Source organism: Alligator mississippiensis, chromosome 4 (assembly GCF_030867095.1).
Source record: "Alligator mississippiensis isolate rAllMis1 chromosome 4, rAllMis1, whole genome shotgun sequence".
Classification (NCBI taxonomy): Eukaryota; Metazoa; Chordata; order Crocodylia; family Alligatoridae; genus Alligator; species Alligator mississippiensis.
In genome coordinates, this window is record NC_081827.1 from 235,365,954 (window position 1) to 235,383,725 (window position 17,772).

Sequence of the window (17,772 nt, forward strand, 5' to 3'; positions counted from 1 at the left end):
AGCTCTCCTTCTTGTTCTAGCTCTTCTGCCGAGCCTGTTCCCGCCACTTCAGTATCCCAGCGCTCGTCATCCTCTTACTGTTCATTGGGGAATCTGACCTGTTGAATCTGCAGGTAGTCTGGTGTTCCTGAAGTCTTTTCCAGCCACAGGCAAGACTTTTCTCCTTTGTCTCCCTCTCCCTCTCCCTCTCTCTCTCCCTCTCTCTCTAGGGTCCTGGTTAGCCCCTGGTTTCTCCTCTGGTGCCTGAAGGTGCCTTATAAATGTCCCACTGCTGGTTTTATCCCCAGTTTTCGTAAGCTAATCCTCCAACCCCTCTTCAGGTGTGTAATCATCTCCACTTGACCAGGTGCAATCGGAGGTCACTCCTCCTGATGTTAGCCCAAGTAACAGGGCTTCTGCTAGAGTCCCTGTTACACAGGCATTCAAAGTATATTTTTAGCAGTATGCTTATAGAAAATCATGTTCCTTGATTTCTTAGTTTTATCTATTATTCATTACAAAGTAGTTTGTGCAACATATTTCTTTCAGTTTGCTTGTTAACACTTCACAGGCCATCATATCCACAAATTTGTTCAACATATATACAATAGTTGAGTTACCATTTCATGGCTAAATGCAGATTTTCAAACAGCCTAAGGTGGAATCAATCCAATTTACATTGGTTTCCCTAAGCTGCGTAGATTGGATCAGGAGCAAATGGAGCTCATGTTTGCCCTTCATTAGTGGGAGGCAGGCAGATGCCTGCAGTGGCCAAGGCCAGAAGGCTTGGGGGTGCTCTTGCATGCCTTTCAGTGTGCTGGACATTGCTGAGGACAGTTGAGAAAATCTGAGTGGAGGCCATCCCTCATTTGCTGTCAGGTACACACCTCTCCTACACTGCCCTGTCATTTGTCATGAAGCTCTCAGCTGCAGACAGCCAGCAAAGGGAGCTGTGCTCATCCCTGTCTTGGTGGCATGGAGATCCCTAGGCTTTGTCTGGGGTGGGGGATGCAGGAAGAGGGGAGGCTTGTGAGCTGCTGGGAAAAGCAGTGCCAGTGGTTGGTGGGTCACAGAGTGTCCTTCCCCTGTCCCTAGCCCCAGAACCATGCACTAGAACGACTCCAGGAAGAACTTGGAGGATTTCCTCCCCTCCCCTGCAAGCCATCATGACATTCCTGGCTGAAGTTGCTTCCACCTGTGCAACTGCAAGACTCTGGTCCTGGGGGTGGGGAGATAAGCCCTTCCAGCTGCAGTGAAGGGAGTGATTGCAATGAAGAGAGTAATTCCAGTGCAGGAACAGGGGCCACAGCCCTGAGATTTGGGTGAGCCCCAACCTGGCCTCAGCCGCTGCTAGCACTGACTGCTGCTGCCTGGGATGGCTTGGCTCAGGTTGGTCTTGTTTCCAGGGATGGGAGAGGGGTGGCTGTGAGCTCAGCCCAGTGCAGGGACTCACTGTCTCCCATAATCTTGGTTCTAGAATCACTGCCCCTCCCCGCCACTGGGTGCGGCAGCCACAAGGGCATGGCTGGCCCCCTCCTCAAGGACTGCAGCCCCAAAAATGCATAGGAGGAAGTGGCTTCAGTTAGGAAATTGGCACTGGCTCAGGGCAGAGGAGGATAAATCCTCTGAGTCCTTCCCAGAGCTACTCCAGTGTATGGTCCAGGGCCTCAGGACAGGGCCAGGACACTGTGCCATGATGACCCAGGAATGCAGGTGCACCACTAGCACTGCCTCCCTCCAACAGCTCATGATCCCTGCTCCCCTGCCCGGCCTGTAGCTGACAGATAGAGAGCTGGGGGGTGGGACTGGCTAGGTGCTCAGCTGGAGCACCTAGGTTAGGTGCTTGGCTTGGAAAGTCCTTTGGATACTGCTGGACACCAACCTACCTCAATTCATGAGCATACCTGGCACTGACATTTGATAGACTGATGTAACTTAGATCAAGTAAGTTTGACTCTACATTGATCCAGGGGGGCACATCCACATGAGTGCATATGTGCATCTTGCAGCATCTCAAAGCTCTCTGCCCAGCACATACCCTGTGTGCCCAGGTGCCAGACAGGATGAGACCTGTTGGCAGGAGCTGTGGCTGCAGGGGCAGCTATCCCCACGTCCTGCTTAGTGAAGGGGTCACAGGGAGCTCTAACTGCTCTTTGGTAAGAAAACCAAAGACAAAGACAAAACATATAGGTATTTATAATTAATTTTATTATGAAGATAGAAACACCGGCAGGCTTCCAAATTGCTTTAACACTGTGCATATATCAATCAAACATTGTCCAAATGATCGCTCTCTCTCTCTCTGTATATAGTGGTCTTCTGTTTTAATTGTGAAGGAACATGGATTTTACAAAGTGACTTTGGGATTTTTTTATCAGGGATTTTTCAGTTTTCAAATAAGGAACACCAGAATTCCTGCTAGGGAGGTAAGTGGCAGGACCAGGCAGAGGAGCCTGCTCAGAGTTGGCACCTTGGACCCAGCTGGAGGTGGCTGACCTTCTGGCCAGTTGGGACCAGGAGAACATGCTTTGAGAGTTCAAAGCAGGCCACCACACCCAGAACATCTTCTGGGGGATAGCTGCCCAGATGGCTGGGCAGGGGGCACACAGGACAGTAGTGCCACACAAAGGCCAACTCTGCAGCCACTGCCCACTGGCAGCTGGCCCAGAGTGGCAGATGCCTCTACTGGGTGTACAGTCCCCATCCAGATCTGGCAGGTGTGCAGCAGGTCACAGCCAGGCAGCAGCCCCCATTGCCAGACTGAGGCAGTGGGTAGAGGGTGCAGGGAACTCTCAGGGCTGCTTCACCAGTCCAGTGGACACAAAGGTTAGTGTCATCAGGTATCAACTGGATGGGCCCCAGAAGCTCTGGAGAGCAAGTAGCCCTGACCTGCTTGACAGAACAGCTTTTTGTACTGATGGGGCCAGGACAGGGCAGCTTTTTATACTACTGGGGACAGCACAGGTGCTGGCCTCGGGCTATAGCACCCCCTGGCTGCAGATCTGCGAGGAGCCTGGGATGAGTATTTTACCCCAAGTGGCACAATTTGCCGCACACCAAAGTGAATATCCAGGCATGTGCACTGAGGCAAAAAGCCCTTTTTCAAATTTGCACCGCTTGTATTTGAGCTGCTGCAAGCACATGTGCTTGCATGTGTGGACACACCCTACGTGTCCCAAACTTCTGTTGTGACCAGTTAATATAGATCAGTTTCCAACCACTGAAACTGGAAAAAGTGCAATGTCTGTATTTAGCCTGTATGAATAAATTGTGACTTATTCAGGACCTGATCACTAGGGCTAGATACAGACATTCAAAAAGCTAGAGGTGGAATCAATCTAAGTTACATGGTTTTCTGTAAGCAACATAGTTTAAATTGGTAGTGAACATTCACCCTTTGGTGGGGTGCACAAATCTTAGACTGGGTTCCACCATTTTTGAACTAGTCCATGTGTGCCAATCTCTCTTGTGTTATGGGTACAGACCAGTTTTGTGCGCTGAGCTTCTGCTCTGTTATAGGTATAGACCAGTTTATGATCACTTATACTGGTAAAAGTGTAATGTCTGTACTTGGTCTAGGGTTAGGGTTAGGATTATTATTTATGCAAAATGCTTGGTCACTTGATGAACATGTGATTACTTTTGTTTTAATACCAGAAGACATGAGCATTATCAATTATAGGACGTTTTTCATGTTTTGTATTAATTTACCTGAAAATAAGCTGTAACATTTAACCAGTTGTTTGTTGTAGAGTTCTGGATTTTTTTAACTGCCACTTATGGTGAAAATATTCTCAAAAGCATTTTTCACAACCATTCTTGAACATTTTGTTTCTTGTGAACAATTTTGGGAATAATATTCCTCTTAGCAGCATGCTCATAGTAATTAAAGACAGTGGAAAATAATAGTAAAAAAAGTTAATGACGTTTGTTTAGAATCAGACCATGATTGTTCCTTGGGGCTATACATTCACTCAGTTTTACTGAATTATCTAGCAATAGATCACCAGTCATCATAATATCTTATACACCAAATACAGTCTTAACTTTGGTGTAGGATTTAATTGAAGCAGGCTCTTCTCTTACCATTGTGAATGTGGACAGTAATAGTTTGGAAAGAATTCTTCCTTGCAACCTTTCTTTTTCCTTCTTTGCAACTCTTTTTCTGTGTAAGGTAGGTCCAATTAATGAGAACTTCATAATGCTTGAGACCCTGAAATCTTTACTCCTATACAATGGCTCATCAGGGAAATATGACATCACTCTCCTGTAGTATTCATCTCCCTATAAAATAGAAACACAGGAAAGCTAATACATCATTTACAATCACAGCCTATATATTTAGGACTGATTTTTTCAAAATGCTTTCTTTTCTAGAATTGCCATGTTGCAAGAAATTATGGACATTTTAATGATTTTTTCAGATGTGGGGGGAAAAGAAAGGGAAATTCTGAACAGAAAAAGAACGATTTTGTTTTAAAAAATTCCCCTGGCCTTTTTAGGTTCCCTGGCACTGAAGCCGCCTCTGCTGGGGAGCCAGAGCTTCCAGGATCCAAGTCCTTGGCAGTCTGCCTTGTGAGCAGCTGCAGAGCCAGGCCTTTCAGGTGCAGCTGGTTCCCTGGGATGCCTCAGCAGCCAGCTCCTTGACTCTTCAACTCACAGGGCCCCTGGCTTCTTATGCTGCCCAAAACCTCCAAAAATGAATTGCCATGGGAATCAGAAAGCCAGATGCCCAGCTCTAAGGAGGCCTGACTGGTAGGTGGGCTGAAACTCCCCTGCTGTCCTTGGCTGTTTCTTAGGATTTTATCATTTAATGGGATTATTTAAATTTTATTTTTTTAATGGTTTAAATGAGCTGCTATTGCAGTTATCTCTAATTCTAATGAGAACCAAATGAAATGCCAAGAATGTCATTTTCTTGTTGAAGGTGTCAAATTGTACGATGACATCAGAAACACTTTCAACACAAAAAAGGATAACAAGTTTCATGAAGTACTAATTCGAATAACACCTTTTATTTTCTTTAAATAAAATAATTTAAAATTTAAATTGAAAAACAGGGGTGCCCAAAATCCTAGGGAACTAATGTGCCCATTAGACCAGTAGCCTGGAAAATGGGTAGGTTGCTCTTCAATTCCATGTGCAGCTGCTTCTCTGTGTTGCCTGACTTGTAAGACAGCTGGTTTCCTGGGGATTTAGTCAGCTGAATAAAGACCTGGGAAGCCAGGGAGTCTTGTAATCCTGGTTCCATGATGACCCACCACCAGACTGCTGAGGAATCAAAGAGCTGCAATATTCCATTTGGAAAAAAAAACATTTCAGCACAATTGTAATATCTATATGCACATTTTTGGTCTTGAAGGAAGTGCACATTTGGATGGCAAATCATTCTGACAAAAAATTATAGCCTAGCTTTAGTGTTAAAACCCCCAAATGGCTGTACCACTGAGTGCTACGAAGACTCCTTCTCTAAGCCTTCAGACATTGTCTCTGTCCTAGTCTCTGGCCCTGGCATGCCTCGGTACTGGGGAACAGAACTGAGAGAGCATAGGGACAAAGTATGTGACTATTCACAAATGCTGCAGGGAAGGAATTCTGCAGGCCATCGCAGTACTTTTATGGTCCCTTTATAATTATGAAGCAGTATTTAAATGGTGAGGCAAAGATGAGAATCTTAATTTTTTTTTACAAGCAACTGCACAACTTAGCCTATGTACCAAGAGAATTGGGAGGTTTTCTCCAAACAACAGAATCTCAGATTTTATTTTAAATCTTCTCCAACAGACGCCAAAATATCCCAGGAGAAAATTCTGCCTTCTAGCTGTAGCCATTAATGGCCAGGTCAATGGCAACATCAATATGGAGAAGGCCAGTACCATGGGTCTCCAGTGCCCGAGAGCTAATGCCTGCATTTGTGCACCCCTCCCGGGGACAATCCAAGTAGGGTACAGAGCCCTCTCTCCCATCCCATGGCACTTTCATGGGGAAATTAACACCACAGCACATGGGACACGGGGTGGGGGAGGGGGCAGGGAAGGGCAGTGGCCAGAATTTCTGGCTGAAACAAGCAAAGAAACCTACAACCCGCCAGGTAGGTGGGTGGCCCACACACCAAATGTGGAAGGCACCATGGCCACTCCACCCAGCTCTGAAGGGCCCGGCTGGCACACCCCCTGGCCCTCCCGCTCCCCCTCCTGCTCCTTTCCCCGCTGTCGGTACACCACCGGAGAAGGCTGAATCCCTGAAGTCAGGCAACTCAGCATGTCAGACTGCCTCTAGACCTGCTAGTTCATGTTCTGATTAGAACATGTTGGAGCAGACTCGATTCATTGAGTCTGCTGTGGGTTCTAATTAGGATGCTCCAGCACTACCTCACCATCACATGTATTAAGGGCTCCCCCCATTTCAAAATGTCCATGGGGGCACTTTAACTAAACCCTGACAAATGAGCTTTAGTTAAAGTGCCCCCATGGCCATTTTGAAATGTGGGGCGGGGTGCTTAATACACGTGATGGTGATGCATTTGTATTAGAGTGGCTGTCCAGGAACTGCTCTAATTAAAATGCCCCCCACCTCCAAACATGTGTATAGGCAATCTCAATGGGCTTTTAACATGCTGCAGTAAAGAGAGATTGAACCAAGGGAGGAAAGGGAACGTAGACAGTGAATGGGTAACTACCTGGATCATTAGTGCGTGACCTTTGCTGCAGCTGAGGAAAGGGCAAGAGAGTGGTGGAGTGATGGAGAAGGAGCCCAGGGGAAATGCAGCCTACCTCCAGGTTGCTCAAGCTATATACAGAACTTTTTGGTCCAAAAAGTGATTTAACATATTGGATTGTTTCTTTAAAAAGAAAAAAACAACCCAAAAATCACAGAGCATCACAGCACATTACCAAATGGGTACTACTGTTACTTAATGATGTTTATACTAACTGCTTGGCTTTGGTTCATTCTCTCTTAAAAATCCCAAACAAAAGTAAGCAAAAACAAACTAATCAGCCAATTATTTCTCAGAGCTTGCAAATGCCCTTTAAAAACTATTGTATGGCTAACACAGTTCTTCTCAAAATAAATACAAACCTCAGACTTGCAGAGCATTTTTCTTTTAGCATTTTGTACCTGCCACTACCTATTGATATTATTTGATTTGCTGCTATTCAAAGTAAACAAACAAAATCTCTGAACCTCCTAAGCCTTTGTCTGAGTAATCCATTGATATTTAGTAGGAAGGAGAATGGCAGAGAAAGCTTTATCACACCAGCACTAACCTGCCTTTAGAAATAAAAACAAAGGCCTGTAGAATCGTTGCTTTTTAAGTTTTCACTGTCTTGTTCCAATGCGTTCTGAAGCACACCACTTTCCCCATCCTGTCCTTAGCAGTGTTACAATGCCTTGCTCTTTTTCAAACTGAATCAGAGCATCAATCAGAAAGCCATGGGCACCTTTGTGGCTGCGCACATATATTCTATAATGGCAGCCTTTTCACCAAAGTCATGGAAGGAGAAATGGATGACTACATTCAGCTCATTGAAGCAGTGCTGGCTTTCAGAGTTCCAGTTTCATGAAACAATCTCAAATCTGTGTGACGTTTGAAATTTGGAACCAGAGCTCAATCCGCACCATAACTCAATACAGCTCGGGAAAGGGAGACACAACCATGATCTTCAGCAATCTCTACCAGCCTCCCATGAGCTAGTGCTGAAAATAGGCTCATTCCTGTCATACCTTATACAAGCTTCATGGCTTCTATAGGTAACATTGGACTCTCTATGCTCAAAGGAGCTGTTCTGTTTACAGAGAGTTGCTAAAGAACAGGGGTGAGTTAATGTGGCTGTTTTCCTCTGCCATTGCACTAGGGGATGGACTAAACACCTTCGTGTTTCTACTATCTCAGATATCCCCAACATGTCCAAATTTATAGTTTTGGTATCAGTACAGCATACTTAAATCTAGTAAAAAGATAGTCAAAAAGACAAACCAGTTCCACACCCTAGTATCTCTTACTAGATATCCATCTCTCAATTCATACATAATGATCACTCACCTTTGTTGCACATTGTCTTCTTCCCCGTGACCTCCCAGATGACTCTATCCAGATCTGTTGATGAAGTGAGGTGAAAATACCCAGCAGAAAAGTCAGAGTGCCCCAGCTGACAGCAGGGCCTTTATGAGAGAACCAATACAAAAGATCAGTATCTCACAATACCTGTTAACTACATTGTTCTCACTGTTTGCTCCTTGTACATTTGCCTCGCTTGGATAAAGGCAAAGTGAATTTAGATAATCAAAAAAGGAGATAATACCTTCATAAACCCATAAACTGTAATCTTCTTCTGAAAACTGGGGTGGTTTGATAACGTTCAGTCCCATTGTACTGATGTACACCTGCGAGGATCTGGCTGATAATTCTAAAGAGATGTGTAGAGAAATTGATGTCTGTCAAATGAAAGTAAATATAATGGAAATTTGAAATAAAAAATAAAAAGTAGCTGGAATGCTTGGCTGGGTCCTTGACCTCTCCTAGACTGTGCTCCTTACTGTGGCTCAGACAAAGACCAGAAGGTGCAGCAGCCATGCCATCATTCCCTGTGGCCATTATATGTCTCTAAACATAGGCAACGTGCACAGGGAGGGCACAGGGGGGATATGTGCCCCACCCCTGAGATTGGCCCTTGCTGGCTGGGGAGTGGAGAAGCCAAGAGAAGTACCAGCTGTTGCCCTGCCTGTGACTGGCACTGGCCAGGGAGTGGGGGTGCCAAGAGAAGCGCCAGCAGAACTTCCAGTTTTGCCGCTGGCACATCTGGTTTTGTCGCCGGTACTTCTGGGCTCGGTGATCAGCCTCTAGGGATCCCCCCTCCCCCCAGTCGGTGATCGGTTGGTGATCGGCTGCTGGTTCCCCCCACCCCAACTCAGGAGGCACCAGTCACTCATGTCTCTAAATATTTCTATTAAAATAGAGTTTCACATATTCACAAAAGTTTAGGGCTGGAAGAGAACTCATGAGATCATCAGGTCCATCCCTCCTGTTCTGGGCAGGAAAGACTGCTGGGGTCAAATAACCCCAGCAAGGTGTGCATCCAATTTCCTTTGGAAAATCTCCAGGGTAGGTGCCTGCACCACCCCTGTGTTTCAGTTGAGTACAACTAATGAACTGTACTTGCATTTAGCAACAAGGGTGAAATACTAGCTCTACGAAAGTAATAGGAAAACTCCCTTTCACCTCAATAGAGCCAGAATTTCTCCCTAAGACAACTTATATAATGCTGACAGAGTAACTCAAATATTCTTTTTACTTAGCAGCCACAACAGGTATTGTTTTTTGTTTGCTTTGAATGTGTCAGAAAGAACCTTTTCGGTGTCTTTTTCTCAGTAAGCTGCTGCCACAAAATTGTTGGTTTTAAAAAAAAAAAAGCTTTATATCTAGTCAAGCGAAAAAATCATTACGTCTTCTTGGCAACACTTCTTTCTCTATATGATGGTAATAATGGTTCAAGAAAAATTTTTCTATGCAGAGCTAACAGACTAGCTATCAGTACTAGCTATTGTACAACAGGTAATTCTTAAGGCATACTGGAAGTGGAGAAAAACAGTAGCTATGGGTATGTTTTTAATTCCTACTGAAGGAAATCTTTATGGTCATAATGACAATGAGCACTCAGCTCCCTTTCTTCCTCCTCCCAGCATCTTTTCATAAACCTCTTGAATGCAATTATATGAATTGAACTGAGGGATTAAATAAAATTTACAGGTTTTTTCTATCTAAAACAAATAAATATTTCCTTTTAAAAGCAATCCAACCTGCCTACAAGAGAACAACAACAATTTAGTACACGACATGGACGTTGACTTTTATTGTTCCCCACAGCAGGGGGACAATTGTTATATTGAACACTTCATCACAGTACACAAACTTGATATCTGCATCTGACTTTGTCATGCATTAAAAATGAACAGAAAGGCTTCATTTGATTAGTCATGTTATAGCTGCAGCCACCTTAGTACACAGCCAGCCAGTTTCCAGGTGAACTGCTACAGCAAGAAGTATTTTTTTCTAAAAAAAAAATAATAACAACACTTCCATAATATAGCCTAATTATGAGGATTTATTCCTTTTCTAATAAAGACAGTAGTAATTAGCCTATATCATGACCTGCAATTTACATAGGAAGATTTACAGTGATTGTGTCATAGGCTTCTAAAATGTACTTTTTTTTTTCCCTGAGAAGCTCCGTAACTCAGTAACAATACAGTAAATGGCTTGCTGCAAACTGTGAAGCAGTTTCTGCCGTAGCTGGTACAATTCCATTGACTTCAACAGAGTTAGTCCTGATTTACACAAGTGTAAGTTAGAACAGAAGTGATTGCTCTACCTGTGATGGAACTGACAGCTGATCAGTTTGGCTTAACACCTCTCCAGTGACACTCTGCAAGAGCTAAACCCCAGTAACAAGGATGTAAAATACATTCTGACACTTAGCAAAAAATAACACACCAAGTAACAGATTGTGGTTGTTTGAACCATGCCATCAAAGATGTTGTGGAAGATGATTCTGATCTTTGTCCAAATGTACTCTCTCAGTTTTTGTTTGCTTTTTTTTCTCCCATACCTCACCTGCCTTTCCCATTTGCTCAATGGATTCCCTGGCTGCCTTCTCACAACAATGGCAGTTCTGAATCTGTTAACATGCAAAACAGGATTTTCTAGCCTACTGCAAACATAAAGAACTAAAAGATGAAAAATAATTAGCCATGTCCCAGTGCCTAATATATTTGCATTGTTTAGAGAGAGTAATTAATCACCAATAAGACCACAACATGTTGTGTGGATATGGATTATTACTAATGTATATTGAGCCCAGTGTTATTAATTTCATTTAAATGGAGTATTTGTATTATTATTAGTGAGAAACTTGAGTATTATTAACTGCATTTAAATAACATCACAGGTTTTCTGTGTCATACTGTGTAGAGAGTAAATGGTAGGTCTAAACATGCATTTAAGTTGAAGCAATAAACTTCAGCACTAATTGAGCTGGAGTGTATTGCTTCCTGTGTACTGCATTTACAGGTGCACCCGGGACCACAGCACAATGAGCTGGGTTAGAGCAGCCTGGCTGGCAAGGGGCATGGTGGGGCTTGGGGCTACTCCAGCCCAGCTCAATAGGTTGTGGAGGGGCTGGCTAGGGCATGAGGGTACTCCAGTGTGGGGCTATCCAGCAAGCAGCCCCCACACCAAAGCAACCTCATGCCCCAGGCAGCCACAGCAGGATCTACACATGCAGTGCTGTGGTATAAAAAAACTCCACAGCAGGATAGTAGTTGTATTTACAAGTACTATCCTACTGCAGAGTTAATTGGTTTACTCCTGCTGTAACTCTGTGTGTATAGTTTCATAGTAGCTTCATAGTAGCTAGGGTCAGGAGGGACCTGAACAGATCATCTAGCCTGACCCCCTCCCACAGGCAGGAATGAATGCTGTGTTCACAAGAAAGTGTAGAAAGTTAAACTCCACTTCCTTTCAGAATCTTTTGTTTTTCATTCAAAGGGGAGTCTTCAGAATAGAAAACTGAGAGTCAAGGATCTAAAGTTCTTTGCCAAGAACTGTTTCTGACCTCAAGGTGTGATGTTGGGGCATGCCACTTATGTCCAGATTTTTTAAAGCATTTAGGCACCTAACTGATTTACCACTAGAATCAACAGAAGTTAAGGGTACATTTACATGTGCTCCGGGTGGGGGGCACTTTAACTAGAGTGGCTCTGACAGCTGCTGTAATTAAAGTGCTACCATGTCTCCATGTATCAGTGTCCTCACGTTTAAAAATGGCAGCAGGGTGCTTGAACTAGAGCTCATATGATGCAAGCACCCCTGCCAACATATTTAAATGCAGGGATGCTAACTGCTGGAGTGCTATAATTGCCACACTCCAGTGGACTTGTGTCTGCTCCAACACGCTGGAATTCCAGTGCATCAGAGCAGCTTCCCTGCTTGTGTATAGGCACCCTAAGTATGTAAGTACCCAACTAGTTTTGGCTCTCAAGCTCTCTTTGCCTGTACCCATAAAAAGATGATAGGAAAGCATATATATAGTGGGTGTTTCTGCAAACAGCCAGGGCATTTACTTGACTAATCACATAAGCTTTGTGTCTGCCCTGAGCCATTGGCCACCTTTTTTGAAAACTCATGGTGATCAGGAGAGTTTCTAGATGATTGGAAATGGGTAAACAATAGTAACCTTATTTAAGAAAGGGAAGAAGGAGGATCTAGGGAACTACAGACCAGTCAGCCTCACCTCAATTCCCAGAAAAATCATGGACCAGATCCTCAAGGAATCCATTTCTAAACACTTGGAGAAGAAAAAAGTGATTAGGAACAGTCAGCATGAACTCACCAGGGGCAAATCATGTCAAACCAACCTGATTGCCTTCTAGGATGAGGTGACCAGCTCTGTGGATGCAAGGTGGATGTGGTGTAGATAGATTTTTAGCAAGGCTTTTGATACGGTGTCCCACAACATTCTCACAGGAAAGCTAAGGAAGTATGGGCTGGATGAATGGACTGTAAGGTGGACAGAAAACTGCCTGGAGCATCAGGCTCAGAAAGTAGTAATCAATGGCTAGATACCTATTTGGCAGCCGGTATCAAGTGGAGTGCCCCAGGGGTCGGTCCTGGGCCCAGTTTTGTTCACTATCTTCATCAGTGACTTGGAGGATGACAGAGTGCACCCTCAGCAAGTTTGCAGATGACACCAAGCTGGGGGAAGTAGTAGAGGGTAGGGCTAGACTTCAGAGTGACCTAGACAAATTGGAGGATTGGGCCAAAAGGAATCTCAGGAGGTTCAACAAGGACAACTGCAAAGTCCTGCACGTAGGATGGAACAATCCCATGCACTTGTACAGGTCTGGGGCTGACTGCCTGGGCAGCACCTCTGCAGAAAAGGACCTGGAGATGACAACGGACAATAAGCTGAATATGAACCAGCAGTGTGCCTTTGTTGCAAAGAAGGCTAACAGCATACCGGGCCGTACTTGTAGGTATGTTGCCGGTAGTTCAAGGGAAGTGATTATTTTCCTCTATTCAGCACTGGTGAGGCCACATCTGGAGTACTGTGCTCTGTTTCTCTCCCCCCCCCCCCCTACAGAAAGGATGTGGACAAATTGGACAGCAGAGGGCAACAAAAATGGTGAGGGGGCTGGGGCACATGAGGAGAGGCTGAGGCAACTGGGCTTATTTAGTCTAGAGAAGACTGAGGGAGGATTTATAGCAGCCTTCAACTACCTGAAGCGGGGCTCAAAAGAAGATGAAGCTGAACTGTTCTCAGTGGTAGCAGAAGACAGAACAAGGAGCAACAGTCTTAAATTGCAGCAAGGGAAGTTTAGGTTAGATATTAGGAAGAATATTCTCACTAGGAGGTAGTAAAACACTGGAATGGGTTACTCAGAGAGGTGATAGAAGCTCCATCCTTGGAGGTTTTCAAAACCTGGCTAGACAAAGCTTTGACTGCGATGTTAATGTTTATACATGGGTTAGGGCTTCCTAACATGATCCATCTTGTTAAAGGTGCAATAGACTGAGTGACATAGTTGCAAAAAAGAAATTTTAATAGATACTGTTAACTTTTTCTTCAACAGACAAACATGGGTAAACAATCCAGAAAAATGTCTGTCAGAAACACAAGCCAGTCTCTGACATCCTAACATGTCATTAGCACATAGTGATATTCATCTATGTGCAGAATATATACACCACTTAAGTCCCATAAACGTTCTTCTAAAAAGGACAATTTTGGCACAGTCCCACATTTACAGAAAAGAATTCTGAAAAACCCAGCAGCATATACAAGATGAAGCTGGGTGTATGTTTTCCAGAAGTCTTTGTGAAATGGTTATTCCCTTTTCTAATTCCCAAAGCTTTTATCTTCAAACATTAAAAAAGACAATAATTTTAATTTAACTGAAATATTACAGTGATATTACTCTCCCCTTTGATAGGTTAGTTCTCTAAAAACAGTGATAATGGTACTGTTATGCTGCATTCTGCCTACATTCGTCTTGTATTCCACTGTCTTGCCATTGGCACAATAAAACTAATCTCTAAAAAATGTTAGTGTGAATAGATTGACTTTGACCTTCTGAGTATCTTGTCAACAAAATAAAAATGATAAATCTACTTCATAGTGTCATTGGTGAAATATTAAAGCCAGGTTATAATCTGAAAAGTGACATTTGAGAAATGACATTGTGGGGATGAATCCTTATTTTCTCAGTGACTCTATATACAATATTTTCAGTTTACAAAGCAAAAGATGATTTTGCCAATAGTCAGTCCTGCATGTAAAAGATCTGGAATAAAAGTCCTGCTATGTTCTGTCTGCCTCTTACATCGGCATGGATAATTAAAGATTACTCCAGTGGAAAAAAATGATAGTTCTGATGATGATGCAAGAAGCAAGATATCCATAGCTATGCTTTTTCTAGGGTGATAATATAGTAAAATTGGACCTTTTTTTTTTTATATACTCCAGGGGTATCAACTCATCTGACCTTGATGAGTGTTGCTGTGCCAGTCTGCAGGCCAGACGAAATGACCCCCCACTCCCATACAGCATCCCCACATACACAATAATTTCATTTCACTTTTGCCTGTCCCAACCCCACTGTCCCTGCAGGTTCATTCCCTAGGTGCTTTTTACCCAGTTTCTAAGGCACAGGCTGCTATCCCCAGGCAGGGCACTGGAGAGGCTGAGGAGCAAAACATAGCAGGGTGCTGCATTGCCCCCGAAATACTTGTACCCCCAGCATACTCCAGAGCCAGAGCCCAGCAGAGTGAAAGCTGAGCTTGGGAGCTGCCACCGCAACTTAGCTGGGAGCACGGATGTGCAACAAACATCCAGGTGAGTCCCCACCTCGTTCCCCCCTTCCTACATACACATGCACTGCTCCCACCACACATGCTGAGGCCACAAAGCCATGCACAGGGTCTCAGCTGCAGATGCCTGCCCTAAACCACAGTCCTAGTCCACACACCTTCCCTGGCTTTCTGCAGCACAGGGTCTTACTCTCTCAGTCACCCAGCCTGCAGCAGTGCCCACCCTGGCCTCCAGGCCCCAGCTAGTGCCTGGCCAGCCCCATGGCCTGGGGAAGCCCTGGGAGGATCCGGGCAAGTGCCAGGGAGGGGGTGGATGCAACTGGGCTCTCCACCGATCGGCTCCCCACTCCCTCCAGGCAGTGCTGGAAAAATCCACCCCAAGGTGGGTTGCAGGGCTAACGTGCTTCAGGCCTCATGTGGGGTTGGTCTCAGGATGTTCATGCAGCCCATGCTCCAGACTCCTTGTGCTCCATGTAGCACATGCCCTGTGCGAGCCCTGGGACCATCTGTTCAATAAGCCCTGGGGCCAGCAGAGGGGGTGCACTGGTCACAGTGCATGGGCTGGATGCAGTACTCCATGCAGCACAAGGGGTCTGGGGCATGGGCTTTATGTGCCACCCCATGCTGGCTCCCTGTGCTGTGTGCAGCATACATGGTACTGGATCCAGTCCATGTGCTGGGTGGGGTCTGATGCAAGAGGTTGGTCCAGTGACCAACTGTCTGGATCATACAGCTCCATGGGCCACATCTGACCCATGGGCGGTGTAGTTGACATCACTGGTATACTCTGTAACTAAAACAGAACATGAGCTGAGTAAGGAGATGCCATCTACATGATCAGTTTCTTATTACAAGCACATTTTAATATCACCGTTAGAAGACTTCAAGTTCTTAGTGATAAAGTTCAGAATACTCTAATGAATCTGGAGAACTATTCGGTAATGAAGGGTTAGTCAAATTAACCTTCCATGTTGACAACACTCGAGTTTCGAAACATCAATATCTGTACATTAAGAACCTCCAAGAGCAGGAGGGTTGGGCAAGAATTGTGTCTGGAACTCTGTAACAGTGCTAGTAAGTCACTTTCCATTGCTTACAATGAAATAGAACTGGGCAAAGTTTTTCATCAAAACCTTTCTTTTTGGGAAAAAGGCAGATCTACTGACATCAAAATCCATGTACATTTTGTCGGATAGTTCTTGCTGGAAAAAGAAAAAGCAAAACAGTTCTGAAGAGGGTTTAGTAGTTATATCCAAAATGAAGCGTTTTGATTATTTTATGGGTATTGGTTGTAGCTGTGTTGGTCTAAGGACATAGGCAGACAAGGTTCTTTGGGTAAATCCACTATCTTTTATTAAACCAACTAAAATAGTTGGAAAAATTCTTCTTTGCAAGCTTTTGGGTACAAACACCCTTCTTCAGGTTGAGGAAGCATCTGCGGTTGTTCTGTGCTCTTTCTGGATGGGATAATAGAATAGAAGCCAGAGTCCAGTATGCAAGAATGTCAGTTAGTGATTATTTTATCAAACTCAGTGGAGATTGCCCAGGTTTGAGTCAGGAGAAGAACATAAACCTGAAATTAAGTCAACCAATTACAAACACCTGTTAGAAACATCTATACTTTGACCAAGGAAGTGAGAAATTATGACAGCATGACTTCTAGCATTTTTCATATAGAAAAAAATGTTATCTTAGTTTTCATCCTAAATATAACTAGATTTTTTGATGGGAAGGGAGTGTGCTGCTTTTAATTGTTTTCATTTTTTCATATGTTATTTTTCCTTAATTTAAACAAATTGTTTATAGCTTAGAATGAAAACTCTTGCCAAGTTCAGAAACAGTTTTCTATATTGTAAAGACGGGGCATCAAAATATATGATTAAAATATACAGAAATGCCTAAATGGAAAGTTGTGTTATAAAAAAATCTCCCCATTTGAAAGTTTCTTTCAAAACAGTCTCTTCCATTTTGAAGTTTGGGGAGGGAAGATTCTTCATTAGTTTTCAGTATTGACATAACCCATGGATGTTTTGTAATCTATCTTATTGACTTATTTTAGCTCCTGAATGCTCTCCAGATGGACACCAGATCCTCCACAATCCCTATCGAAGCACTGATTTTGATTCACTGGAATTACAGCAAACAGCAATCCAAGACCTGGTTTGTGACCACTCATTGCCCCAAGGATGGTATCGTTTTATGATCAACAACAGACCTGCAGAAATGCCAACAAAATGTATAGAAGTTAGTAAAGATTAAGAACGAAAACTTATATACTTTAATATACCTAAAATATGAATTCTCCTTTCACTTACTTCCATTCACCCACAGAAACGTCAATGGCAGATAACAAATTACGTGATTGGATGCAACTCTAAGGAGGATATTGCTCATGTGTTCCTTATTATTTGCATCGTTTGTAATATACATGTAGAAGCACAAGGCAAGATATTTTTGTAATGACAGGAAAGTATTAGTAGCACTGTACAAAGCACTGGTAAGGACACATTTAGAATATTTTGTACAGTTCTGGTCACATATGTTAAAATAACATTAAGTTAAACTGGAGCAGGTTTACTCCAGGTTTACCAGGATGGTTTAACAGGATGATCACTGGAACTGAGAACTATAAGGAGCTTTGTGGCTGTGGCAGGACAGAGGGATGATTGATATTTCAGATCTTTTCAGCAAATTGCTGGTTGCAGACATGGGAGAAAAAGGAACCCAGCAAGCCCCTTTCAGTTTGTGTAAAACCAGTGCAAGGGACAGAAATTAAACCAAATGACAGAGATAAAATAAAAAAGCAAATGCCTGTAGTAGGAGGAAGTGGAGTAGAAGAAGAAGTAGCAGTAAAAGTAGTAGTTGCAATAATAAAAATGATGATGATAATAATAATAATATGGATTACTATACATGCAGACGCATAA

At 43.6% G+C, this 17,772-nt stretch overlaps 1 protein-coding gene across 6 annotated transcripts in view; it reads left to right on the forward strand.

Annotated features, from left to right (window-relative positions):
• LOC102563004 (von Willebrand factor D and EGF domain-containing protein) overlaps window positions 1–17,772 on the forward strand; it is a 323,208-nt gene that overhangs the window by 65,814 nt on the left and 239,622 nt on the right. For all 6 annotated transcript variants that reach the window (XM_059727409.1, XM_059727412.1, XM_059727411.1 and 3 more), the window contains one exon: window positions 16,905–17,089. In XM_059727409.1, coding sequence (XP_059583392.1) covers window positions 16,905–17,089 — 185 coding nt within the window. The remainder of the gene's footprint in view (window positions 1–16,904; window positions 17,090–17,772) is intronic.